The sequence below is a fragment of the Pristiophorus japonicus genome, unplaced genomic scaffold (assembly GCF_044704955.1).
Source record: "Pristiophorus japonicus isolate sPriJap1 unplaced genomic scaffold, sPriJap1.hap1 HAP1_SCAFFOLD_351, whole genome shotgun sequence".
Lineage (NCBI taxonomy): Eukaryota > Metazoa > Chordata > Chondrichthyes > Pristiophoridae > Pristiophorus > Pristiophorus japonicus.
This window is the reverse complement of record NW_027253336.1, coordinates 165,676-192,763: the sequence shown is the minus strand read 5'-3', so window position 1 is coordinate 192,763 and position 27,088 is coordinate 165,676. Positions and strand designations below refer to the sequence as shown.

The 27,088-nt window shown below is 53.6% G+C and overlaps 1 protein-coding gene across 1 annotated transcript in view; it reads left to right on the top strand.

Annotated features, from left to right (window-relative positions):
- The window catches only part of LOC139250219 (fibrillin-2-like), an 88,073-nt gene that overhangs the window by 3,035 nt on the left and 57,950 nt on the right, over window positions 1-27,088 (top strand). Inside the window, exons 3-16 of the mRNA XM_070872711.1 lie at window positions 3,960-4,112; window positions 4,445-4,603; window positions 5,283-5,471; window positions 8,490-8,669; window positions 9,640-9,798; window positions 11,433-11,588; window positions 12,512-12,661; window positions 13,217-13,426; window positions 15,204-15,356; window positions 16,755-16,910; window positions 18,641-18,793; window positions 20,195-20,359; window positions 25,335-25,533; window positions 26,694-26,818. Of these exons, the coding sequence (XP_070728812.1) occupies window positions 3,960-4,112; window positions 4,445-4,603; window positions 5,283-5,471; window positions 8,490-8,669; window positions 9,640-9,798; window positions 11,433-11,588; window positions 12,512-12,661; window positions 13,217-13,426; window positions 15,204-15,356; window positions 16,755-16,910; window positions 18,641-18,793; window positions 20,195-20,359; window positions 25,335-25,533; window positions 26,694-26,818 (2,307 nt within the window). The remainder of the gene's footprint in view (window positions 1-3,959; window positions 4,113-4,444; window positions 4,604-5,282; window positions 5,472-8,489; window positions 8,670-9,639; window positions 9,799-11,432; window positions 11,589-12,511; window positions 12,662-13,216; window positions 13,427-15,203; window positions 15,357-16,754; window positions 16,911-18,640; window positions 18,794-20,194; window positions 20,360-25,334; window positions 25,534-26,693; window positions 26,819-27,088) is intronic.

Sequence of the window (27,088 nt, the reverse complement as noted above, 5' to 3'; positions counted from 1 at the left end):
TTGCGGGTCATGAACTCGTTGAATTCTGAGCTGGTGAAACATGGTCCATTGTCACTAACAAGGTCGTTGGGCAAACCATGGGTGGCAAACATGGCCCGGAGGCTTTCAATGGTGGCAGTGGATATACATGACGACATTATTATACATGCAATCCATTTAGAGCAAGTGTCCACTGCTACTCGTAACATCTTTCCTGGAAAGGGGCGAGCGAAATCTACGTGGACCGTGGACCACGGTTTGGAGGGCCATGACCACAGACTCAGTGGGGCCTCCCTTGGTGCGTTGCTCAACTGTGAGCAAGTGCTACATTGGTATACGCATGAATCCAATTCCGAGTCAATGCCGGGCCACCAAATGTGCGACCTGGCGACAGCCTTCATCATGACTATGCCTGGGTGGGTACTGTGAAGGTCGCGTAGAAACGTTTCCTTGCCTTTTTTTGGCAAAATTACATGATTCCCCCATTGGAGACAGTCCGAATGGATGGACATTTCATCCTTGCGTCGGTGGCACAGCTTAATTTGGTCTTGCATTTCCCCTGGAACCGCCGACCAGCTCCCATTGAGGGCACAGCGTTTTACTAGTGATAGCACCGGGTCCAGGCTAGTCCAGGTCCTGATCTGACAAGTCGTGACGGGTGACCCCTCGCTCTCAAAAGCATCCATTACAAGAAGCAAGTCTGCGGGTTGCACCATTTCCACCCCGGTGGTGGGCAATGGTCGCCAACTGAGGGCATCCGCACAGTTCTCAGTGCCTGGTCTGTGGCGGATGACATAATCATACACAGATAACGTTAGTGCCCATCTTTGGATGCGGGACGAAGGTGTTAATACCTTTGCTTTCTGAGAACAACAAAATGAGCGGCTTGTGGTCAGTTTCGATCTCGAACCGGAGTCCAAATGGGTATTGGTGCATTTTCTTAACTCCGTATACGCATGCTAATGCTTCTTTCTCAACCACACTGTTGGCTCTTTCAGCCTTACATAAGCCTCTGGACGCATATGCAACCGGTTGCAGTTTGCCTGACCCATTGGCTTACTGTAACACACAACCAACCCCGTACGAAGATGCATCACAAGCTTAGTACTAAACATACAATACAAGTCATACAATACAAGTAACTTGTTAGAACGTAGCAGGTTTCTGGCCTTGTTAAAGGCTGTCTCTTGAGATATACCCCAAACCCAGTTGTCACCCTTACGTAGCAATAAATGCAGTGGTTCCAGCAAAGTGCTCAACCCCGGTAGAAAGTTCGGAAAATAGTTGAGGAGTCCCAGGAACGAACGCAGCTCCTTCACATTCTGTGGTATCGGTGCATCCCTGATGGCCTCTGTCTTGGAGTCCGTGGGTCTGATGCTGTCCGCCGCAATCCTTCTCCCCAGAAATTCGACCTCTGGCGCCAGGAAAACACACTTGGAGCGTTTCAGCCTGAGTCTCACTCTGTCCAGTCGCTTGAGAACCTCTTCAAGGTTGTGCAAGTGTGCAGTGTTGTTGCGGCCAATGAATACGATGTCGTCTTGAAACACCACGGTGCGCGGAACCGATTTCAGCAGACTCTCCATGTTCCTCTGGAAGATGGCCGCAGCCTAGCGAATCCCAGAGGGGCACCTGTGGTATATGAACAGTCCTTTGTGTGTGTTGAGGCACGCCAATTTTTTCAAAGGTTCAGCCAGCTCCTGTGTCATGTAAGCAGAGGTTAGATCCAGCTTGGTGAACAACTTCCCCCCTGCCAGCGTAGCGAACAGGTCATCCGCTTTGGGTAGTGGGTACTGGTCCTGTAACGAGACTCTTTTGATCATTACCTTGTAGTCTCCGCAGTTTCTGATCGTCCCGTCGTTTTGCAACACCGGAACAATTGGACTGGCCCACTCGTTGAACTCGACTGGCAATATGACCCCTTCTCGTTGAAGTCTGTCCAGCTCGATCTCGACTTTCTCTCGCATTATGTATGGAACCGCTTGGACCTTGTGATGCACGTGCATCAGGGACTAGATGGATCTGCATTTTGGCGCTTGTGAAGTTGCCGATGCCTGGCTCGAATAATGACGGGAATTTGTTTAGCACTTGGGCGCACGAGGCGTCATCCACCGAAGACAGTGACTTGATGTCGTCCCAGTTTCATCGGATCTTTCCTAGCCAGCTTCTGCCGATCAGAGTTGGGCCATCGCCTGGTACAATCCAAAGTGGTAAATCATGCACAGCTCCATCGTACAATACCTTCACTGCCGCACTGCTAATGACTGGTATGAGCTCTTTGGTGTAAGTGTGCAGCTTGGTGTGGATCAGACTTAGATTTGGCCTTTGTGCCTTGTTGACCGACAGTTTCTCAAAAGCCTTCTGGCTCATAATTGATTGACTCGCCCCCATGTCCAATTCCATAGAAACTGGACTGCCGTTTAATTTGATTTTTAACATTATCGGAGGGCTTTTGGTGGTGAAGGTGTATACCCCATACACTTCCTCTTCAGCCTCGGGTTGAGTTGCCTCTCTTACTCGTTCAGCGTGATCCACGCCGGATCGGTCATCTTCTGCCGACTCTGCCACGTGGTGAGTCGCAGCACGTCTGCACCTTCGCTGGAGGTGCCCCATTGTTCCACAGTCCTTGCACATGTCGTGCTTGAATCGGCATTGATGGGCTCTGTGATTACCCCGGCAACGCAAACATGGTGCTAATGGATTCGCATTCACGCCCCACAGCGGACTCTTGACTCACCCTAGGTCTGGCCTCTGCGAGCGTGTAGGCCCTGCCATGTACAGTTCTGCCTGCTGAAGGCGTTATTTTATGCACAGTACTTGCCGGTGAGTTTCGATGCTGTGAAGATATCTGTTTAGTGCTATAGTTCGTGGACATAAAAGCCTGGGCTACCGTGATGGCCTTGCTCAGATCTAGGGATTCGGCAGACAGCAGTTTGCGAAGAATGACCTCATGGCCGATTCCAAGCACGAAAAAGTCCCGCAACACTTCCCCCAAAAATGCAGCAAATACGCACAGTCCCGCAAGGAGTCGTAGGTCGGCGAAATAGCTCGCCACGTCCTGGCCCTCGGACCGATGGTGCGTGTAAAAGCGATACCTGGCCAAGATGCTCTCCTTCGGCTTGAGGTGTTCCCGAACCAGCGTGCACAACTCTTCATATATCTTGTCTGTTGGGTTTGTCAGTGTCAGCAGATTTTTGATGAAGCCATATATCGTGGACCCGCAAACAGTGAGGTGAATCGCCCTGCGCTTGACCGTGGTTTCTTCCTTTTCCAGCTCGTTGGCCACGAAGTACTGGTCAAGAAGCTCAACGATGGCTTCCCAATCATCACCCTCAAGAAATCTCTCAGGAATTCCAACAGCAGCCATAACCGCGTGAAAGTTCGTGATGTGTTACTCATCGCCAATTGTTATCTTCACATTATTCCACAAGACTGTATATCTGTAGCTCAAACTGTTGTGACCTTGGTCTCTTTATTGTAACTCCAGAGTGAGGAAGCAGCATGGTAGACTGCCTTTTATACCTGCTTGCTCAGGGTGTGCAAGTGACACTTGGGTCTCCCACAGGTGCACCCGCTGGTGGCAAGTCTTACACACATGACACTTTACTGTGTATCTAAACCCGTGCTATACCTGCCCTGGGAGTGTTTGATGGGACAGTGTAGAGGGAGCTTTACTCTGTATCTAACCCCCTGTACCTGCCCTGGGAGTGTTTGATGGGACAGTGTAGAGGGAGCTTTACTCTGTATCTAACCCCCTGTACCTGCCCTGGGAGTGTTTGATGGGACAGTGTAGAGGGAGCTTTACTCTGTATCTAACCCCCTATACCTGCCCTGGGAGTGTTTGATGGGACAGTGTAGAGGGAGCTTTACTCTGTATCTAACCCCCTGTACCCGTCCTGGGAGTGTTCGATGGGACAGTGTTGGGGTTTTACAAATTTTGCCTCCTCAGCCATTTAACTCATTTTAAATTCTGTTTTATTTAGTGAAACAAAAGAAATGCCCGGAACTTTCCAAAGTGACATTTCTGTGCAAGAAGAATTTCACCCAGTCTTGTGAGGACGATGATGATTGCACTGCCCATAAACAGTGCTGCGATATTGGGTGTGGCAAAAAATGTGTCTACTCGTTCACACAAGGTGAGGCAAGTCCGAGGGAGAGTCCGATAGGCCCCAGGCTCCATGGGTCAGAATCTGATAGGCCCCAGGGGTCAGTGTCTGATAGGCCCCAGGGGTCAGTGCTTGATAGGCCCCAGGGGTCAGGGTCTGATAGTCCCCAGGGGTCAGTGTCAGATTGGCCCCAGGGGTCAGGGTCTGTTAGACCCCAGGGGTCAGGGTCTGACAGGCCCCAGGGGTCAGAGTTGGCCCGGCGGCGTTTCGGGGACATGCAAGGACTGAAGCCAGCGCGGGAATGCACGTCGGGAAGCTGCACCACTTGCCCGTCCTGTGACATCCAATTTTTGGCTTTGCAGGGGACAAACCCGGGAAGTGCTCTCCCGCCAGCAGGTTGAAATTTGTCTGCAATTCGACCATGGGGGAAGCGTGTGAGGGCGAGAGTCACTGCGGCAGGTGGCAGACGTGCTGCCCAACGCCCTGCGGGGCCCGGTGTGTCTTCAAGAGTTTCAGAGGAGGTGAGTATAACTGTCTGAGCTTTACTCTGTACCTAACCCCATGCTGTACCTGCCCTGTGAGTGTTTGATGGGACAGTGTAGAGGGAGCTTTACTCTGTATCTAATACGGTGCTGTACCTGCCCTGGGAGTGTTTGATGGGACAGTGTAGAGGGAGCTTTACTCTGTATCTAACCCCATGCTGTACCTGCCCTGGAATTGTTTCATGGGACTGTGCAGAAGGAGCTTTACTCTGTATCTAACCCCCTGTACCTGCTCTGGGAGTGTTTGTTGGGGACAGTGTAGAGGGAGCTTTACTCTGTATCTCACCCCGTGCTGTACCTGCCCTGGAATTGTTTGATGGGACAGTGTAGAAGGAGCTTTACTCTGTATCTAACCCCGTGCTGTACCTTCCCTGGGAGTGTTTGATGGGACAGTGCCGAGGGAGCTTTACTCTGTATCTAACCCATGCTGTACCTGCCCTGGGAGTGTTTGATGGGACAGTGCCGAGGGAGCTTTACTCTGTATCTAACCCATGCTGTACCTGCCTGGGAGTGTTTTGATGGGACAGTGTAGAGGGAGCTTTACTCTGTATCTAACCCCCTGGACCTGCCCTGGGAGTGTTTGATGGGACAGTGTAGAGGGAGCTTTACTCTGTATCTAACCCAAGCTGTGCTGTCTCGCTCTCTCTCTCGGGTGCAGAGGATGGCAGCTGTCCACGCCCGGATCTTCTGGCTCGTGTGTGTAACTCCACGTTCGGGAAGGTGTGTGAGGAAGATGGAGATTGCGACGGTTCCCAAACCTGCTGTGACGCTGGTTGTCAGAAGCGATGTGTCCCATCCTTCTTCGGAAAGTTCCATGGAGGGAGTTCCTCGTCTAAACCCTCGACAGGTCTGTTCAGGTCTCGGGATGGGCCTCTCTCTCTCTCTCTCTCTCTTCCTCTCACTCACTACATCTATCTCTTGCTCTTTCTCCCTCTCTGTCCAACTTTATCACTCTGTCTCTCCCTCTTTATCCCTCTCTGTCTCTCTCTATCACTTTCTCCATCTTGGCCTCTCTTTCTCTGTCTCGCTCTCCCTCTGACTTGCTCTCTGACTCTCTCTCTCCCTCTCACTCTCTCTCTCTCTCCCTCTCACTCATTGTATCTGTCTCTTGCTCTTTCTCCCTCTCTGTCCGACTTTCTCACTCTGTCTCTCCTTCTTTATCCCTCTCTGTATCTCTTTATCACTTTCTCCATCTCGGCTTCTCGCTCCCTGTCTCGCTCTCCCTCCGACTTGGTCTCTGACTCTCTCTCTCCCTTTCGCTCTCTCTCTCTCTCTCCCTCTCACTCATTGTATCTGTCTCTTGCTCTTTCTCCCTCTCTGTCCTACTTTCTCACTCTGTCTCTCCCTCTTTATCCCTCTCTGTCTCTCTTTATCACTTTCTCCATCTCGGCTTCTCGCTCCCTGTCTCGCTCTCCCTCCGACTTGGTCTCTGACTCTCTCTCTCCCTTTCGCTCTCTCTCTCTCTCTCTCTCCCTCTCACTCTCACTCATTGTATCTGTCTCTTGCTCTTTCTCCCTCTCTGTCCTACTTTCTCACTCTGTCTCTCCCTCTTTATCCCTCTCTGTCTCTCTCTATCACTTTCTCTATCTCGGCCTCTCTCTCCCTGTCTCGCTCTCCCTCTGACTCGCTCTCTGACTCTCTCGCTCTCTCTCTCTCTCTCTCTCTGTCACTCTCTTTGGCTGTCTGTCTCTCCCTCTCTGTCTCTCACTCCTCTCTCTCTCTCCCTCTCTGTCTCTCTCCCTCTCTTTCTGTCTCTCACTCTAGTATGTCCTTACTATAAAGTACAAATGCACACGAGGCCCATACTAGAGAGAAGGTCACTCTGTGACCAGTAACCTTTATTCGCCAGCACTGAAGTGGAGAAGATGGGTGGAGCTTCCCTTTTTATACCTGAAAGTCCAGGTTAGGAGTGTCTCCCACAAGTTCACCACCTAGTGGTCAGTGTTCTCACGGTGTACAACTTAGGTCAGTTTATACATGGGTTACAATGACAGTTGAATACATGACATCACCTCCCCCCGCAAAGTCTTATTGAGATCACAGGTTCAGTCTCTCTGGTGGTTTACGCTCCCTTATAGAGCGCCTGAGTTGGGGCTCCGGTTGTTGGGCGCTGGCCTGAGTGTCTGCTGTTTGCGGTGCCTCAGGCCTGTCCGGACTGCCCACAGTGACTGGGCTCTTCTTCACTTGGTTCTTGTGTTCGGTCACCTGTGGTGGAGTAAACTCTACGTCGTGTTCTTTCTCTGCTTCTATGGGGTTGCTGAACCTCCTTTTTGTTTGATCCACGTGTCTGTGGCAGATTTGTCCATTGGTAAGTTTAACTACCAGAATCCTATTCCCCTCTTTGACAATCACATTGCCTGTGAGCCATTTGGGCCCTGCAGCATAGTTGAGGACAAAGACATAATACATCGCGCCCTCGCATTCCCGTCATGGTAGTCACATTGTGATCGGCGCCTGCTCTCAACAATTTCTTTCACGGTGGGGTGTATAAGGGATAACCTGGTTTTTAGCGTCCTTTTCAGAAGCAGCTCTGCGGGTGGAACCCCTGTGAGCGAGTGTAGTCGGGATCTATAGGCCAGCAGGCGGCGTGATAAGCGGCTTTGTAGGGAACCCCCTTGGATTCTGAGCATCCCCTGTTTGATTATCTGCACTGCTCGTTCCGTCTGGCCGTTTGAGGCCGCTTGAACGGTGCCGTTCTAACATGGTTGATACCATTTCCTGCCATGAAGTCCTGGAATTCAATGCTTGTAAAGCACGGGCCATTGTCGCTGACCAAGACATCCGGTAGACCATGGGCGGTGAACATTGCCCGTAGACTTTCTACCGTGGCAGAGGATGTGCTTGAATTGAGAATGTCACACTCGATCCATTTGGAGTAGGCGTCTACTACAACCAAAAACATTTTTCCCATGAAAGGACCTGCGTTGTCCACATGGATGCGTAACCATGGCTTGGCGGGCCAGGACCAGGGGCGAAGGGGGGCATCCCTGGGCGCATTGCCCAGCTGGGCACACGTGTTGCACCTACGAACACAAAGTTCCAAGTCTGCATCTATCCCTGGCCACCAAACGTGTGACCTGGCAATTGCCTTCATCATGACAATGTCCAGGTGCTCATTGTGGAGTTCTCGGATGAACGCCTCTTTGCACATCTGGGGCATGACTACTCGGTTTCCCCATAGTAGGCAATCGGCCTGAATCGAGAGTTCATCCTTGCGCCTGTGAAATTGTTTAAATGCCTCGGGGCATGCCCCGTATGTGGCTGCCCAGTCCCCATTCAGGACACATTTCTTGACTGAAGACAGTAGCGGGTCTCTATTTGTCCAGACTTTGATCTGACGGGCTGTCACGGGTGAGTCTTCGCTTTCAAAAGCTTCAACAGCCATGACCATCTCAACAGCATGCTCGGTTGCCCCCTCGGTGGTGGCAAGTGGGAGCCTGCTGAGTGCATCGGCGCAGTTTTCAGTGCCCGGTCTGTGCCGAATTGTATAGTCATAGGCGACTAACGTGAATGCCCACCTCTGTATGCGGGCCGACGCATTTGCATTTATGGCCTTGTTGTCGGCCAAAAGGGACGTTGGGGGTTTGTGATCTGTCTCCAGCTCAAATTTCCTGCCAAACAGGTACTGGTGCATTTTTTTTACTGCATATACACATGCAAACGTTCCCTCTCTTTCTCTGTCACTCTCTCTGTCTCTCCCTCTGTCTCTCCCTCTCTATCTCTCTCTCTCTCTCTCTCTCTCCCTCTTACTCTCTCCCACTCAGCAGTCTCTCTCTCTCTCTCTCTCTCTCTCTCTCTTCTTTGTCTCTCACTCTCTCTCTGTATTTCCTGTTACCACCCCTAACTCAAACCCTTGCTTTCGCAGAGTGGAATGCCAAGGAATGCCCTGCTGTGTCCAGACTGGAACGAGTGTGCGAAACGAATCGCAGCGAGTCCTGTGAGGAGGATGGGGATTGCGGGAAGTGGAAGCGGTGTTGCCAGACTTCCTGTGGCAGGAGATGTGTCCACTCCTTCATGGGGCAGGGCCAGACTGCGGCATTGGCAGGTAAAGCCACGTGGTCAGTCTGTCCAGCAAAGAACCCGACTGCCTCAGATCAAAGAAAAGCAGAACCACAGTCCCGGCAGCCTGGGACCGATAGGCCCCTTACCCCAGCAGCCTGGGACCGATAGGATCCTGCTCCCTGCAGCCTGGGACTGATAGGCCCCTGACCCCAGCAGCCTGGGACTGATAGGCCCCTGCTCCCAGCAGCCTGGGACTGATAGGTCCCTGACCCCAGCAGCCTGGGACTGATTGGCCCCTGCTCCCAGCAGCCTCACAGGTTGCCCAAACTAGGCCTTGTATCCCGTTGAGTAACTACTCTTTGGTGCTGACCAATATCTATCCTTCAATCAACATCACTAAAACAGATTATCTGGGTCATAATCACGTTGCTGTTAGTGGGAGCCTGCTGTGCGCAAATTGGCTGCCGCATTTCCCACATTACAACCGTGACTCCACTTCAATATGTACTTCATTGGCTGTAAAGCGGTTTGGGACGTCCAAGGTGACCTATTTTTATTTTCTATGGTAACAGATTCTGAGGACTGAATGGGCCTCCTGTTCCTGTGTTACAGGCTCGAGGGGCCGAATGGGCCTCCTGTTCCTGTGTAACAGGCCCGACGGGCTGAATGGGCCGCCTGTTCCTGTGTAACAGGTCCGAGGGGCTGAATGGACCTCCTCCTGTTCCTGTGTAACAGGCTCGAAGTGCCGAATGGGCCTCCTCCTATTCCTGTGTAAAAGATCAAGAGGCTGAATGGATCTCCTCCTGTTCCTGTGTAACAGGCCCGAGGGGCTGAATGGGCCTCCTGTTCCTGTGTAACCGGCCCGAGGGGCTGAATAGGCCTCCTGTTCATGTGTAACAGGCCGAGGGGCTGAATAGGCCTCCTGTTCCTCAGTTGCTCAGCACGCCAGAGACGCCCCGGTGCTGCAATCCTCAATCCCACCCATTCCCAGCTTTTGCCTGTCCTTTCTCCAGATCAGACTGCCGGTAACTGCCCTGCCCCACAGCGACTCTCCTTCATGTGCGAACTGAAGTTCGGGGAGGTGTGCGATGACGACGACGACTGCTACGCCTGGCAGACCTGCTGTAACACCAGCTGTGGCAACCGATGTGTCCACTCGTTCTCCGGCAAGGGTAAGCTAACCGATCGGGTCTTTGCCCCCCTCCCCCGGCCCCCAAACACCTGGTGATGGAGGGCGGAGAGGGGGAACTGGGGGTGGGGGAACGAGCTCCAGATTACAGGCATCAAACCCAACTGTGTGTATCCCTGTCCGCTTCGGGAACTGTGACCCTCCACCCTGTGGCTCCCGAAGGTCAAATCCCAGACTCTGAGGAGATAGAGGGGCACCTGTCTGTCTGATATAAGAACCGAAGAATGTAAGAATTAGAGCAGGGCTCGGCCATTCGGCCACACCAGCCTTCTCCGCCATTGCATAAGATCATGGCCGATTTTCTACCGCAAGTCCACTTTCCCGCTCTGTCCCCATATCCCTCGATTCACATTGTGTCCAAGAATCGAGTGATCTGCTTCTTGAATATACTCAATGACTGAGCCTACACAGCCCTCTAGGGTCGAGAATTCCAAAGGTTCACCACTCTCTGAGTGAAGAAATTTATCCTCAGTCCTAAATGGCCGACCCCTTATCCTGAGACTGTGTGACTCCTGGTTCTACACTCTCCAGGGTGAAACATTATCCCTGCATCTACCCTGTCAATCCCCTCTCAGAAATGTATACGTTTCAATAACCTCTCATTCTCCGAAACCCCAGAAGAGTATAGGCCCAATCTACTCAATCCCTCTTCATCAGGAAATCCAGTGGAATCTTGGCCTTTATTGCAAAGGGGATGGGCCATAAAAACAGGGAAGTCTTGCTACAGTTATACAGGGTATTGGTGAGGCCACACCTGGAGTACTGCGCACAGTTTAGTTTTCCATATTTACGAAAGGATATACTTGCTTTGGAGGCAGTTCAGAGAAGGTTCACTCGGTTGATTCCATAGATGAGGGGTTTGACTTATGAGGAAAGGTTGAGTAGGTTGGGCCTCTACTGATTGGAATTCAGAAGAATGAGAGGTGATCTTACCGAAACATATAAGATTATGATGGGGCTTGACAAGGTGGATGCAGAGAGGATGTTTCCACTGCTGGGGGAGACTAGAACTAGGGGTCATAATCTTAGAATAAGGGGCCGCCCATTTAAAACTGAGATGAGGAGGAATTTCTTCTCTCAGAGAGTTGTAAATCTGTGGGATTCGCTGCCTCAGAGAGCTATGGAAGTTGGGACATTGAATAAATTTAAGACAGAGAGAGACAGTTTCTTAACCGATAAGGGGATAAGGGGACGGGCAGGGAAGTGGAGCTGTGTCCATGATCGGATCAGCCATGATCGTATTAAATTGAGCAGCAGGCTCGAGAGGCCGTATGGCCTACTCCTGCACCTATTTCTTATGTTCTTATAGGACAACCCTCTCACCCCAGGAATCGGTCTAGTGAACCTCCGTGGCCTCCAGTCCAAGGTAGGTTTACAGGGAAGGGGACCAAACTGACGGAGGAACTGGGTGGGAGCACGGTGTCCTCTCGTCCACTGGGCACCTGGAGTCAAATCCCAGGGCCAGAAGAGATGGAGGCCCCTCTCTCTCTGACGGGGTCAGTGGGGCAGGCACTGTCGACACGCCCAAGCCCCCCGGTGCCCACCTCTAGCCCCAGCTCGGTCAGGGAGTGATCAATCGATGGCGAGCAGCACTGACCGATCATGTTCTTTCCACAGGGCGTGAACGGAGATGCCCGGAACCTTCCAGAATGACCCACATCTGTACGATGAGCTTCAACACCCAGTGCAACAACGACAGCAGCTGTGAGGGTTGGCAGACTTGTTGCGACGCTAGTTGTGGAAACAGATGTGTCCCTAAGTTCCTCACCAGAGGTAAGAGTTTACTCCGTATCTAACCTGTGCTGTACCTGCTCTGGGAGTGTGTGATGGGACAGTGTCGAGGAAGCTTTACTCTGTATCTAACCTGAGCTGTACCTGCCCAGGGAGTGTGTAATGGGACAGTGTCGAGGGAGCTTTACTCTGTATCTAACCTGTGCTGTACCTGCCCTGGGAGTGTGTGATGGGACAGTGTAGAGGGAGCTTTACTCTGTATCTAACCCTGTGCTGTACCTGCTCTGGGAGTGTTTGATGGTACAGTGCAGAGGGAGCTTTACTCTGAATCGAACCCCCTGTACCTGCCCTGGGAGTGTTTGATGGTACAGTGTAGAGGGAGCTTTACTCTGTATCTAACCCTGTGCTGTACCTGCCCTGGGAGTGTTTGATGGTACAGTGTAGAGGGAGCTTTACTCTGTATCTAACCCTGTGCTGCACCTGCCCTGAGAGTGTTTGATGGGACAGTGTAGAGGGAGCTTTACTCTGTATCTAACCCTGTGCTGTACCTGCTCTGGGAGTGTTTGATGGTACAGTGCAGAGGGAGCTTTACTCTGAATCTAACCCCCTGTACCTGCCCTGGGAGTGTTTGATGGGACAGTGTAGAGGGAGCTTTTCTCTGTATCTAACCCTGTGCTGTACCTGCTCTGGGAGTGTTTGATGGTACAGTGTAGAGGGAGCTTTACTCTGTATCTAATCCCGTGCTGTACCTGCCCTGGGAGTGTTTGATGGTACAGTGTAGAGGGAGCTTTACTCTGTATCTAACCCTGTGCTGCACCTGCCCTGAGAGTGTTTGATGGGACAGTGTAGAGGGAGCTTTAGTCTGTATCTAACCCCCTGTACGTGCCCTGGGAGTGTTTGATGGGACAGTGAGGTGGACACTGGCCCTGCTTCTCTCTATCTCACTACCACCTTGTATCTTGCAGCGACCCAGTGCCCAGCCTCCAGCCGATTGGACTCCTTCTGCGAGATGAGGCTGGGAGCCATGTGTGAGAGTGATGCTGACTGCCTGGCCTGGTCCTCGTGCTGTGACGCCGACTGTGGAAAGAGATGTGTTCCCCGCTTCTTCATGGCCAGTGAGTGTTTCCAAGGGTCTGTGATGATCGGACTCCATCTCCTGGACCCTTGAACTAGGCTCGGGATGGAGCCTGGACCTTTCCTGCTCTGTGTATGTGTGTGTGGGGGGCTCAGTCCCACACCGGGTGTGAGAGATCAGGCTAACTCAGCACTAGGCCCGGGATGGAGCCTGGGCCAAGCTGCCTCGCCATTGATCCCCGATTACATGGATCCTTCTTAATCCTCGATTAGGGGGCTACCGAGGGAGTCCCTCGATTAGGGGGTACCGAGGGACTCCCCACGTTCGGGGCATACCGAGCGAGTCCCTCGATTCTGGAGACCCTCGATTCGGGGCATACCGAGCGAGTCCCTCGATTAGGTGGTCCGGAAGAATTAGGGGGGCCCGAGGGACACTCTCGATTAGGGCTGTCCCAAAAGATTAGGGTGGGTCCAGAGGCAGACCCTGCATTACGGCGGTCCGGAAGGATTAGGGAGGGTCCCGAGGAAGACCCTCTCCATCAGCCGGAGCTGGAAGGTTCTCGGTTCCTGACTGACCCCTGATTTCTGTGTTCCAGAGGACGACACCTGTCCAGCCCCCTACCGGCTCGCTCCGATGTGTGACCTGAAGCTCGGGGACCAGTGCAGCGGGGACAACGATTGTGACAGTTGGCAGACCTGCTGTGACACCAAATGCGGAAAAATCTGTGTCGCCAGTTTCACAGACATGGGTAAGGAGCGAAACGGCTGGACTGGGCAACGGGCGAGGGGGATGGAGAGCTCAGACGGTTTCTCGGCTTGACGACACAGCCGAATGACAACCCCTCCAACAGTGCAATGCTCCCTCAGTACTGCCCCTCCAACAGTGCAACGCTCCCTCAGTACTGCCCCTCCAACAGTGCAATGCTCCCTCAGTACTGCCACTCCCAACAGTGCAACGCTCCCTCAGTACTGCCCCTCCGACAGTGCAACGCTCCCTCAGTACTGCCCCTCCAACAGTGCAACGCTCCCTCAGTACTGCCACTCCAACAGTGCAACGCTGCCTCAGTACTGCCCCTCCGACAGTGCAACGCTGCCTCAGTACTGCCCCTCCAACAGTGCAATGCTCCCTCAGTACTGCCACTCCCAACAGTGCAATGCTCCCTCAGTACTGCCACTCCAACAGTGCAACGCTGCCTCAGTACTGCCCCTCCGACAGTGCAACGCTGCCTCAGTACTGCCCCTCCGACAGTGCAACGCTGCCTCAGTACTGCCCCTCCAACAGTGCAACGCTCCCTCAGTACTGCCACTCCCAACAGTGCAACGCTCCCTCAGTACTGCCACTCCCAACAGTGCAACGCTCCCTCAGTACTGCCCCTCCAACAGTGCAACGCTCCCTCAGTACTGCCACTCCCAACAGTGCAACGCTCCCTCAGTACTGCCACTCCCAACAGTGCAACGCTCCCTCAGTACTGCTACTCCGACAGTGCAACGCTCCCTCAGTACTGCCACTCCCAACAGTGCAACGCTCCCTCAGTACTGCCACTCCCAACAGTGCAACGCTCCCTCAGTACTGCCACTCCCAACAGTGCAACGCTCCCTCAGTACTGCCCCTCCAACAGTGCAACGCTCCCTCAGTACTGCTACTCCGACAGTGCAACGCTCCCTCAGTACTGCCACTCCCAACAGTGCAACGCTCCCTCAGTACTGCCACTCCCAACAGTGCAACGCTCCCTCAGTACTGCCACTCCCAACAGTGCAACGCTCCCTCAGTACTGCTACTCCGACAGTGCAACGCTCCCTCAGTACTGCCACTCCGACAGTGCAGTGCGGTGCTCCCTCAGTACTCCCCCTCCGACCGTGCGCCCCCCCCTCAGTACTGCCCCTCCGACAGTGCAACGCTCCCTCAGTACTGCCCGTCTGACAGTGCAGTGCACCCCCCCCTCAGTACTGCCACTCCGACAGTGCAGTGCGGTGCTCCCTCAGTACTCCCCCTCCTACAGCGCAGTACAGCGCTCCCTCAGTACTGCCCTTCCGACAGCGCAGTGCGGCGCTCCCTCAGTACTGCCCTTCCGACAGCGCAGTGCGGCGCTCCCTCAGTACTGCACCTCCGACAGTGCAGCGCTCCCTCAGTACTGACCCTCCGACAGTGTGGCACCCCCCTCAGTACTGCCCCTCCGACAGTGCAGCGCTCCCTCAGTACTGCCCCTCCGACAGTGCGCCGCTCCCTCAGTACCGCCCCTCCGACAGTGCAGTTCTCCCTCAGTACTGCCCCTCCGACAGTGCAGGGCGGTGCTCCCTCAGTACTGCCCCTCCGACAGTGCGGCGCCCCCTCAGTACCGCCCCCTCCGACAGTGCGACTCTCCCTCAGTTCCACCCCTCCGACAGCGCAGTGCAGTTCTCTTCAGTACTGCCCCTCCGACAACGCAGTACAGCGCTCCCTAAGTACTGCCCCTCTTGTCAGCGCAGTATGGCGGTCCCTCAGTACTGCCCCTCCGACAGCGTTGTCTGTACTGCCCCTCCGACACTAACCTGTTTTGTGCTGTGTAACCCCCACCTCCTGTAAAATACAACTTCCTCTTGCAGATGAAAAAGACGAATGCCCCGATTCATACCGGGCGAGGCATATCTGCGCCAGGAACTCGAGCCAGGTTTGCCGCAGTGATGAGGAATGTTCGTCGTGGAAGCAGTGCTGCGACGTCGGTTGTGGGAAGCGATGTGTTTACTCCTCCTGGCACAGTAAGGGCGGCCCCATAATACACAGCTCGCACCATCGCCACACTCCCAACGCTCGACAGCAGTGTGGACTCTGCCTGACAAGGCTAGACCCCAGGCTGTGGTACTCTGTGTCTGATAGACCCCAGGTTGTGGTACCCTGTGTCTGAAAAGCCCCAGGCTGTGGTACCTTGTGTCTGATAGGCCCCAGGCTGTGGTACCTTGTGTCTGATAGGCCCCAGGCTGTGGTACCTTGTGTCTGATAGGCCCCAGGCTGTGGGACCCTGTGTCTGATAGGCCCCAGGCTGTGGGACCATGTTTCTGATAGGCCCCAGGCTGTGGTACCTTGTATCTGATAGTCCCCAGGCTGTGGTACCTTGTGTCTGATAGTCCCCAGGCCCCTGTGTCTGATAGTCCCCAGGCCCCTGTGTCTGATAGGCCCCAGGCCCCTGTGTCTTATAGGCCCCAGGCCCCTGTATCTGATAGGCCTCAGGCCCCTGTGTCTGACTGTCCCCAGGCCCCTGTGTCTGATAGTCCCCAGGCCCCTGTGTCTGATAGTTCCCAGGCCCCTGTGTCTGATAGTCCCCAGGCCCCTGTGTCTGATAGTCCCCAGGCCCCTGTGTCTGATAGTCCCCAGGCCCCTGTGGCTGATAGTCCCCAGGCCCCTGTGTCTGATAGTCCCCAGGCCCCTGTGTCTGATAGTCCCCAGGCCCCTGTGTCTGATAGTCCCCAGGCCCCTGTGTCTGATAGTCCCCAGGCCCCTGTGTCTGATAGTCCCCAGGCCCCTGTGTCTGATAGTCCCCAGGCCCCTGTGTCTGATAGTCCCCAGGCCCCTGTGTCTGATAGTCCCCGGTTCCTGGATCTGATAGGCCCCGGGTCCCTGGATCTGATAGGCCCCAGGCCCCTGTGTCTGATAGTCCCCAGGCTGATAGAGTGGATAGGAATGACCTATTTCTCTTAGCAGAGATGTCAATAACCAGGATGCATCGATTTAAAGTAATTGGTCGAAAGTTTGGAGGGGAGTTGAGGTCAATTTCTTTCACCCTGAGGGTGGGGGGGGTCTGGGGCGGAACTCACTGCCTGAAAGCGTGGTAGAGGCAGAAACCCTCACACATAGCTTTTTGTCGACCGGCACAGACATGACGGGCCAACTGACCTCCTCCTGTGACATAATTCTACCATAACTGAAGTCCCTCGTGGCCGGTTCCTGTCTGGTAAATCCCCTCCGCACCCTCTCCAAGGCCTTCACATCCTTCCCAAAGTTAGCGGTGCCCAGAATTGGACACCATTCTCCAGCTGTGGCCCAAGCAGTGGGTTTATAACACTTTGGACAATAACTCCCTTGCGTTTGTACTCTCGGGCTGTTTCTCAAGCCCAGCGTCCCTTGTGCTTTAACCATCTCTGGGTGTCTTCCTTTACAAGGCAAAAGACGACAGTGCCCCAGCACCAGCTCACTGAGCAAGGTTTGCACCATGAAACTGGGGGACGAGTGTGAGGGAGATGGGGACTGCGACCGTTGGCAGAGGTGCTGCAACGCCGGCTGTGGCAAACGCTGTGTCTTCAAATTCTTCAAAGGAGGTGAGGAGACCCACGGTTTGGGGGGTGTGAGGTGAACTACAGTTTGGGAGAGGGGGGGAGGTGAGGAGACCCACAGTTTGGGGGGGTGAGGAGACCCACAGTTTGGGGTGTGAGGAGTCCCACAGTTTGGGGGGTGAGGAGACCCACAGTTTGGGGGCTGAGGAGACCCACAGTTTTGGGGTTGAGGAGACCCACAGTTTGGGGGGTGAGGAGACCCACAGTTTGGTGGGTGAGGAGACCCACAGTTTGGGGGGTGAGGAGACCCACAATTTTGGAGGTGAGGAGACCCACAGTTTGGGGGAGGGGGGGAGGTGAGGAGACCCACAGTTTGGGGGGTGTGAGGTGAACTACAGTTTGGGAGAGGGGGGGAGGTGAGGAGACCCACAGTTTGGGGGGGTGAGGAGACCCACAGTTTGGGGTGTGAGGAGTCCCACAGTTTGGGGGGTGAGGAGACCCACAGTTTGGGGGCTGAGGAGACCCACAGTTTTGGGGTTGAGGAGACCCACAGTTTGGGGGGTGAGGAGACCCACAGTTTGGTGGGTGAGGAGACCCACAGTTTGGGGGGTGAGGAGACCCACAATTTTGGAGGTGAGGAGACCCACAGTTTGGGGGGTGAGGATTGGTTAATGGGGCAGTGTAGAGGGAGCTTTACTCTGTATCTAACCCCGTGCTGTACCTGCCCTGGGAGTGTTTGATGGGACAGTGTAGAGGGAGCTTTACTCTGTATCTAACCCCCTGTACGTGCCCTGGGAGTGTTTGATGGGACAGTGTAGAGGGAGCTTTACTCTGTATCTAACCCCCTGTACCTGCCCTGGGAGTGTTTGATGGGACAGTGTCGAGGGAGCTTTACTCTGTATCTAACCCCGTGCTGTACCTGCCCTGGGAGTGTTTGATGGGACAGTGTAGAGGGAGCTTTACTCTGTATCTAACCCCCTGTACGTGCCCTGGGAGTGTTTGATGGGACAGTGTAGAGGGAGCTTTACTCTGTATCTAACCCCCTGTACCTGCCCTGGGAGTGTTTGATGGGACAGTGTAGAGGGAGCTTTACTCTGTACCTAACCCCGTGCTGTACCTGCCCTGGGAGTGTTTGATGGGACAGTGTAGAGGGAGCTTTACTCTGTATCTAACCCCCTGTACCTGCCCTGGGAGTGTTTGATGGGACAGTGTCGAGGGAGCTTTACTCTGTATCTAACCCCGTGCTGTACCTGCCCTGGGAGTGTTTGATGGGACAGTGTAGAGGGAGCTTTACTCTGCATCTAAACCCCTGTACCTGCCCTGGGAGTGTTTGATGGGACAGTGTAGAGGGAGCTTTACTCTGTATCTAACCCCCTGTACCTGCCCTGGGAGTGTTTGATGGGACAGTGTAGAGGGAGCTTTACTCTGTATCTAACCCCGTGCTGTACCTGCCCAGGGAGTGTGTGATGGGACAGTGTAGAGGGAGCTTTACTCTGTATCTAACCCCCTGTACCTGCCCTGGGAGTGTTTGATGGGACAGTGTAGAGGGAGCTTTACTCTGTATCTAACCCCCTGTACCTGCCCTGGGAGTGTTTGATGGGACAGTGTAGAGGGAGCTTTACTCTGTATCTAACCCCCTGTACCTGCCCTGGGAGTGTTTGATGGGACAGTGTAGAGTGAACTTCAGTCTGTATCTAACCCGCCTCACCCACAGACGTGGATGTTGATAACCGTGGAGACCATAAAACCAATCTGGGTTGCGGTTTACCTTACAGAGAACAGCAGCTGCCCCTCTCCCAGCCGCCTGGGTCCCATGTGTGATGTCAACTACGGGAAGGAGTGCATGGACGACGACGATTGCGATCTGTGGTTGACTTGCTGCGACGCTGGCTGTGGGAAAAGATGCGTCCATCGAGCTTCCCGACTCGGTAAGAGGGACGGTCCTTCCTGGGAATCAGCAAATACCCTCTGGGGCAGTAACAATGTCCAGTTCTGGGGCCACACCTCGGGAAGGATCATTTAGCCTTGGAGGGGGTGCAGCGCAGATTGACCCCAGTAGTACCGGGGTGGGCTAATAGGGCTAAAGGTGGAGGGTCCACCATTGCTGGCTGAGCCTTCAGGTGCCCAGGGTCCGAAGCACTGCACTTCCCTCCCTGTTCACTTCAATTCGTAACTCCCCAGATAATGAAGCAGTCCGTGCCCGAGTGCAGCAAGTCCGGGACGGCATTCAGTCTCGGGCTGGTCAGTGGCAAGTAGCATTAGTGCCACACAGGTGTCAGGCAATGACTATCTCCCAAGTGAGAGTCTTAACCACCTCCACGTGACATTCAACAGCATTAACATCGACATATCCCCCCACCATCAACATCTGTGGGGTCACCATTGACCAGAAACTAAACTGGTTCAGCTACATAAATACCGTGGCCACAAGAACAGGTCAGAGGCTGGGTATTCTGCGGCCAGTGTCTCACCTCCTGACTCCCCAAAGCCTTTCCACCGTCGACAAGACACAAGTCAGGAGGGATATTCCTGATGGAATACTTCCCACATGCCTGGATGAGTTGCAGCTCCCAACAACACTCGAGGAGCTCGACACCATCCAGGACAAAGCAGCCCGCTTGATCGGCACGCTAGCCACTGCCTCCAACACTCCCTCCCTCCACCTCCGGCACACCATGGCTGCAGTGTGTACCATCTACAAGACGCACTGCAGCAACTGGCCACGGCTTCTTCGGCAGCACCTCCCAAACCCGCCACCTCTACCCGCCTCGAAGGACAAGGACTGCAGGCGCATGGGAACACCACCACCTCCAAATACTGTGTGAGAAGCTGCATCTCACGGGCCTGCAGCGGTTGAAGAAGGCGTCTCACCAGCACCTTCTCCAGGGCCATTCTGGAAGGGGCACAAAACGCTGGGCCGTGCCCGTGACACCATCATCCCAGGACTGACCAAAAGAAGAACCGCTCCAGCTCTCGCTCCTCAAATAACAGACGGATGAAAAATGTACATCTGTGTCCATGATGGACCTCATCCCCTGTGTGTTGACGATTGCTGTGCGGACGGGGGCTTCGGGGGAGGGGGAGGATACAGAGGTTAATGTCCAGGGGAGGGGGGATTCAGTGGGGGTGGGGGGAGGGAACAGGAACCTTTAACTCCTTCCACATCCCCGTCCCCCACCCCTTGCCCGATTTCCCTCAGTCCCGTCCCATCGAGGAGTGACACGAGACTCTGAGCTTCATGTCCACAATCCGCCTCCCTCGGGGGGTTCTCGATACTCAGCCCGCTCGCCGAGGTTAATATCACCCTGTCGCCTTTATTTTCTCAACAGCAGAAAAGACAGACAGGAAATGTCCCGAGCCTTCTACGACTCAACACATGTGTGATAAGGCGGAGGTGGAGACATGCGAGTCGGACAGGGATTGCGGAGGCTGGAAGCAGTGCTGTGACGTCGGGGACTGTGGGAAACGATGTGTCTACACGTACCGCCTGACAAGTGAGTACAAATGGAGTATAAAAGCAGGGAAGTCTTGCTACAGTTATACAGGGTGTTGGTGAGGCCGCACCTGGAATACTGCGTACAGTTTTGGTTTCCATATTTTCGAAAGGATATATTTGCTTTGGAGGCAGTTCAGAGAAGGTTCACTCGGTTGATTCCGGAGATGAGGGGGTTGCGTATGAGGAAAGGTTGAGGAGGTTGGGCCTCTACTCATTGGAATTCAGAAGAATGAGAGGTGATCTTACATTCAAAAAGGAGTTAGATGAAGTCCTTACTACTAGGGAGATCAAAGGGTATGGCGAGAAAGCAGGAATGGGGTACTGAAATTGCATGTACAGCCATGAACTCATTGAATGGCGGTGCAGGCTAGAACGGCCGAATGGCCTACTCCCGCACCTATTTTCTATCTTTCTATGAAACGTATAAGATTGTGAGGGGGCTCGACAAGGTGGATGCAGAGAGTATGTCTCCACTGATGGGGGAGATTAGAACTAGAGACATAATCTGAGAATAAGGGGCCGCCCATTTAAAACTGAGATGAGGAGGAATTTCTTCTCTCAGAGGGTTGTGAATCTGTGGAATTCGCTGCCTCAGAGAGCTGTGGAAGCTGAGTGATTCACTGGATTTAAAACAGAAATCGACAGTTTCCACTATCGAGTTTGGTTACCAGGATTACGCCATGTACAGACTGGAAGCCTACTTTGAACAGAAGAGAATATTCGCTTCACTCGCTGCTGATGGGAAACACTCAAACCTCGTACTTGAATTTTAATTGTTTGTTTTTGCCCGGAACTTTCCAAATTAAGAACAAACACAGGTTCATGAACCTCAATGTCACGTGATACAGCCGCGCGATCATGGGTCATGTTATGCCGGTGTCGCTGGGTTTCTACATGATTATTGAGATCTGGGTGGACTCAGGAGAGCCTGGATTTAAGTGCCCTCTTCATTAGCAATTCTGCAGGGGGAACCCCGGTAAGCGAGTGGGGTCACGTGCGGTAGCTGAGCAGAATCCGAGATAACCAGGTCTGCAGGGAACTGTCAGTCACACGTTTCAAGCTCTGCTTGATGGTTTGGACTGCCCGTTCCGCTTGACCATTAGATGCAGGCTTAAACAGCGCAGACGTGACGTGCTTGATGGCATTGCGGGTCATGAACTCGTTGAATTCTGAGCTGGTGAAACATGGTCCATTGTCACTAACAAGGTCGTTGGGCAAACCATGGGTGGCAAACATGGCCCGGAGGCTTTCAATGGTGGCAGTGGATATACATGACGACATTATTATACATGCAATCCATTTAGAGCAAGTGTCCACTGCTACTCGTAACATCTTTCCTGGAAAGGGGCCAGCGAAATCTACGTGGACCGTGGACCACGGTTTGGAGGGCCATGACCACAGACTCAGTGGGGCCTCCCTTGGTGCGTTGCTCAACTGTGAGCAAGTGCTACATTGGTGTACGCATGAATCCAATTCCGAGTCAATGCCGGGCCACCAAATGTGCGACCTGGCGACAGCCTTCATCATGACTATGCCTGGGTGGGTACTGTGAAGGTCGCGTAGAAACGTTTCCTTGCCTTTTTTTGGCAAAATTACATGATTCCCCCATTGGAGACAGTCCGAATGGATGGACATTTCATCCTTGCGTCGGTGGCACAGCTTAATTTCGTCTTGCATTTCCCCTGGAACCGCCGACCAGCTCCCATTGAGGGCACAGCGTTTTACTAGTGATAGCACCGGGTCCAGGCTAGTCCAGGTCCTGATCTGACAAGTCGTGACGGGTGACCCCTCGCTCTCAAAAGCATCCATTACAAGAAGCAAGTCTGCGGGTTGCACCATTTCCACCCCGGTGGTGGGCAATGGTCGCCAACTGAGGGCATCCGCACAGTTCTCAGTGCCTGGTCTGTGGCGGATGACATAATCATACACAGATAACGTTAGTGCCCATCTTTGGATGCGGGACGAAGGTGTTAATACCTTTGCTTTCTGAGAACAACAAAATGAGCGGCTTGTGGTCAGTTTCGATCTCGAACCGGAGTCCAAATGGGTATTGGTGCATTTTCTTAACTCCGTATACGCATGCTAATGCTTCTTTCTCAACCACACTGTTGGCTCTTTCAGCCTTACATAAGCCTCTGGACGCATATGCAACCGGTTGCAGTTTGCCTGACCCATTGGCTTACTGTAACACACAACCAACCCCGTACGAAGATGCATCACAAGCTTAGTACTAAACATACAATACAAGTCATACAATACAAGTAACTTGTTAGAACGTAGCAGGTTTCTGGCCTTGTTAAAGGCTGTCTCTTGAGATATACCCCAAACCCAGTTGTCACCCTTACGTAGCAATAAATGCAGTGGTTCCAGCAAAGTGCTCAACCCCGGTAGAAAGTTCGGAAAATAGTTGAGGAGTCCCAGGAACGAACGCAGCTCCTTCACATTCTGTGGTATCGGTGCATCCCTGATGGCCTCTGTCTTGGAGTCCGTGGGTCTGATGCTGTCCGCCGCAATCCTTCTCCCCAGAAATTCGACCTCTGGCGCCAGGAAAACACACTTGGAGCGTTTCAGCCTGAGTCTCACTCTGTCCAGTCGCTTGAGAACCTCTTCAAGGTTGTGCAAGTGTGCAGTGTTGTTGCGGCCAATGAATACGATGTCGTCTTGAAACACCACGGTGCGCGGAACCGATTTCAGCAGACTCTCCATGTTCCTCTGGAAGATGGCCGCAGCCTAGCGAATCCCAGAGGGGCACCTGTGGTATATGAACAGTCCTTTGTGTGTGTTGAGGCACGCCAATTTTTTCAAAGGTTCAGCCAGCTCCTGTGTCATGTAAGCAGAGGTTAGATCCAGCTTGGTGAACAACTTCCCCCCTGCCAGCGTAGCGAACAGGTCATCCGCTTTGGGTAGTGGGTACTGGTCCTGTAACGAGACTCTTTTGATCATTACCTTGTAGTCTCCGCAGTTTCTGATCGTCCCGTCGTTTTGCAACACCGGAACAATTGGACTGGCCCACTCGTTGAACTCGACTGGCAATATGACCCCTTCTCGTTGAAGTCTGTCCAGCTCGATCTCGACTTTCTCTCGCATTATGTATGGAACCGCTTGGACCTTGTGATGCACGTGCATCAGGGACTAGATGGATCTGCATTTTGGCGCTTGTGAAGTTGCCGATGCCTGGCTCGAATAATGACGGGAATTTGTTTAGCACTTGGGCGCACGAGGCGTCATCCACCGAAGACAGTGACTTGATGTCGTCCCAGTTTCATCGGATCTTTCCTAGCCAGCTTCTGCCGATCAGAGTTGGGCCATCGCCTGGTACAATCCAAAGTGGTAAATCATGCACAGCTCCATCGTACAATACCTTCACTGCCGCACTGCTAATGACTGGTATGAGCTCTTTGGTGTAAGTGTGCAGCTTGGTGTGGATCAGACTTAGATTTGGCCTTTGTGCCTTGTTGACCGACAGTTTCTCAAAAGCCTTCTGGCTCATAATTGATTGACTCGCCCCCATGTCCAATTCCATAGAAACTGGACTGCCGTTTAATTTGATTTTTAACATTATCGGAGGGCTTTTGGTGGTGAAGGTGTATACCCCATACACTTCCTCTTCAGCCTCGGGTTGAGTTGCCTCTCTTACTCGTTCAGCGTGATCCACGCCGGATCGGTCATCTTCTGCCGACTCTGCCACGTGGTGAGTCGCAGCACGTCTGCACCTTCGCTGGAGGTGCCCCATTGTTCCACAGTCCTTGCACATGTCGTGCTTGAATCGGCATTGATGGGCTCTGTGATTACCCCGGCAACGCAAACATGGTGCTAATGGATTCGCATTCACGCCCCACAGCGGACTCTTGACTCACCCTAGGTCTGGCCTCTGCGAGCGTGTAGGCCCTGCCATGTACAGTTCTGCCTGCTGAAGGCGTTATTTTATGCACAGTACTTGCCGGTGAGTTTCGATGCTGTGAAGATATCTGTTTAGTGCTATAGTTCGTGGACATAAAAGCCTGGGCTACCGTGATGGCCTTGCTCAGATCTAGGGATTCGGCAGACAGCAGTTTGCGAAGAATGACCTCATGGCCGATTCCAAGCACGAAAAAGTCCCGCAACACTTCCCCCAAAAATGCAGCAAATACGCACAGTCCCGCAAGGAGTCGTAGGTCGGCGAAATAGCTCGCCACGTCCTGGCCCTCGGACCGATGGTGCGTGTAAAAGCAATACCTGGCCAAGATGCTCTCCTTCGGCTTGAGGTGTTCCCGAACCAGCGTGCACAACTCTTCATATATCTTGTCTGTTGGGTTTGTCAGTGTCAGCAGATTTTTGATGAAGCCATATATCGTGGACCCGCAAACAGTGAGGTGAATCGCCCTGCGCTTGACCGTGGTTTCTTCCTTTTCCAGCTCGTTGGCCACGAAGTACTGGTCAAGAAGCTCAACGATGGCTTCCCAATCATCACCCTCAAGAAATCTCTCAGGAATTCCAACAGCAGCCATAACCGCGTGAAAGTTCGTGATGTGTTACTCATCGCCAATTGTTATCTTCACATTATTCCACAAGACTGTATATCTGTAGCTCAAACTGTTGTGACCTTGGTCTCTTTATTGTAACTCCAGAGTGAGGAAGCAGCATGGTAGACTGCCTTTTATACCTGCTTGCTCAGGGTGTGCAAGTGACACTTGGGTCTCCCACAGGTGCACCCGCTGGTGGCAAGTCTTACACACATGACACTTTACTGTGTATCTAAACCCGTGCTATACCTGCCCTGGGAGTGTTTGATGGGACAGTGTAGAGGGAGCTTTACTCTGTATCTAACCCCCTATACCTGCCCTGGGAGTGTTTGATGGGACAGTGTAGAGGGAGCTTTACTCTGTATCTAACCCCCTGTACCCGTCCTGGGAGTGTTCGATGGGACAGTGTTGGGGTTTTACAAATTTTGCCTCCTCAGCCATTTAACTCATTTTAAATTCTGTTTTATTTAGTGAAACAAAAGAAATGCCCGGAACTTTCCAAAGTGACATTTCTGTGCAAGAAGAATTTCACCCAGTCTTGTGAGGACGATGATGATTGCACTGCCCATAAACAGTGCTGCGATATTGGGTGTGGCAAAAAATGTGTCTACTCGTTCACACAAGGTGAGGCAAGTCCGAGGGAGAGTCCGATAGGCCCCAGGCTCCATGGGTCAGAATCTGATAGGCCCCAGGGGTCAGTGTCTGATAGGCCCCAGGGGTCAGTGCTTGATAGGCCCCAGGGGTCAGGGTCTGATAGTCCCCAGGGGTCAGTGTCAGATTGGCCCCAGGGGTCAGGGTCTGTTAGACCCCAGGGGTCAGGGTCTGTTAGACCCCAGGGGTCAGGGTCTGATTGGCCCCAGGGGTCAGTGTCTGATTGGCCCCAGGGGTCAGGGTCTGATTGGCCCCAGGGGTTAGGGTCTGATAGGCCCCAGGGGTCAGTGTCTGATTGGCCCCAGGGGTCAGGGTCTGATTGGCCCCAGGGGTCAGGGTCTGATTGGCCCCAGGGGTCAGTGTCTGATTGGCCCCAGGGGTTAGGGTCTGATTGGCCCCAGGGGTTAGGGTCTGATAGGCCCCAGGGGTCAGGGTCTGATTGGCCCCAGGGGTCAGTGTCTGATTGGCCCCAGGGGTTAGGGTCTGATTGGCCCCAGGGGTTAGGGTCTGATTGGCCCCAGGGGTCAGTGTCTGATTGGCCCCAGGGGTTAGGGTCTGATTGGCCCCAGGGGTTAGGGTCTGATAGGCCCCAGGGGTCAGGGACTAATAGTCCCCAGGGGTCAGGGTCTGATTGGCCCCAGGGGTCAGGGTCTGATTGGCCCCAGGGGTCAGGACCTGATTGGCCCCAGGGGTTAGGGTCTGATAGGCCCCAGGGGTCAGGGACTAATAGTCCCCAGGGGTCAGGGACTGATAGTCCCCAGGGCTCAAGGTCTGACAGGCCCCAGGGGTCAGTGTCTGATTGGCCCCAGGGGTCAGGGTCTGATTGGCCCCTGGGGTCAGGGACTAATAGTCCCCAGGGGTCAGGGTCTGATTGGCCCCAGGGGTCAGGGTCTGATTGGCCCCAGGGGTCAGGGTCTGATTGGCCCCAGGGGTTAGGGTCTGATAGGCCCCTGGGGTCAGGGACTAATAGTCCCCAGGGGTCAGGGACTGATAGTCCCCAGGGCTCAAGGTCTGACAGGCCCCAGGGGTCAGAGTTGGCCCGGCGGCGTTTCGGGGACATGCAAGGACTGAAGCCAGCGCGGGAATGCACGTCGGGAAGCTGCACCACTTGCCCGTCCTGTGACATCCAATTTTTGGCTTTGCAGGGGACAAACCCGGGAAGTGCTCTCCCGCCAGCAGGTTGAAATTTGTCTGCAATTCGACCATGGGGGAAGCGTGTGAGGGCGAGAGTCACTGCGGCAGGTGGCAGACGTGCTGCCCAACGCCCTGCGGGGCCCGGTGTGTCTTCAAGAGTTTCAGAGGAGGTGAGTATAACTGTCTGAGCTTTACTCTGTACCTAACCCCATGCTGTACCTGCCCTGTGAGTGTTTGATGGGACAGTGTAGAGGGAGCTTTACTCTGTATCTAATCCCCTGTACCTGCTCTGGGAGTGTTTGATGGGACAGTGTAGAAGGAGCTTTACTCTGTATCTAATACGGTGCTGTACCTGCCCTGGGAGTGTTTGATGGGACAGTGTAGAGGGAGCTTTACTCTGTATCTAACCCCATGCTGTACCTGCCCTGTGAGTGTTTGAT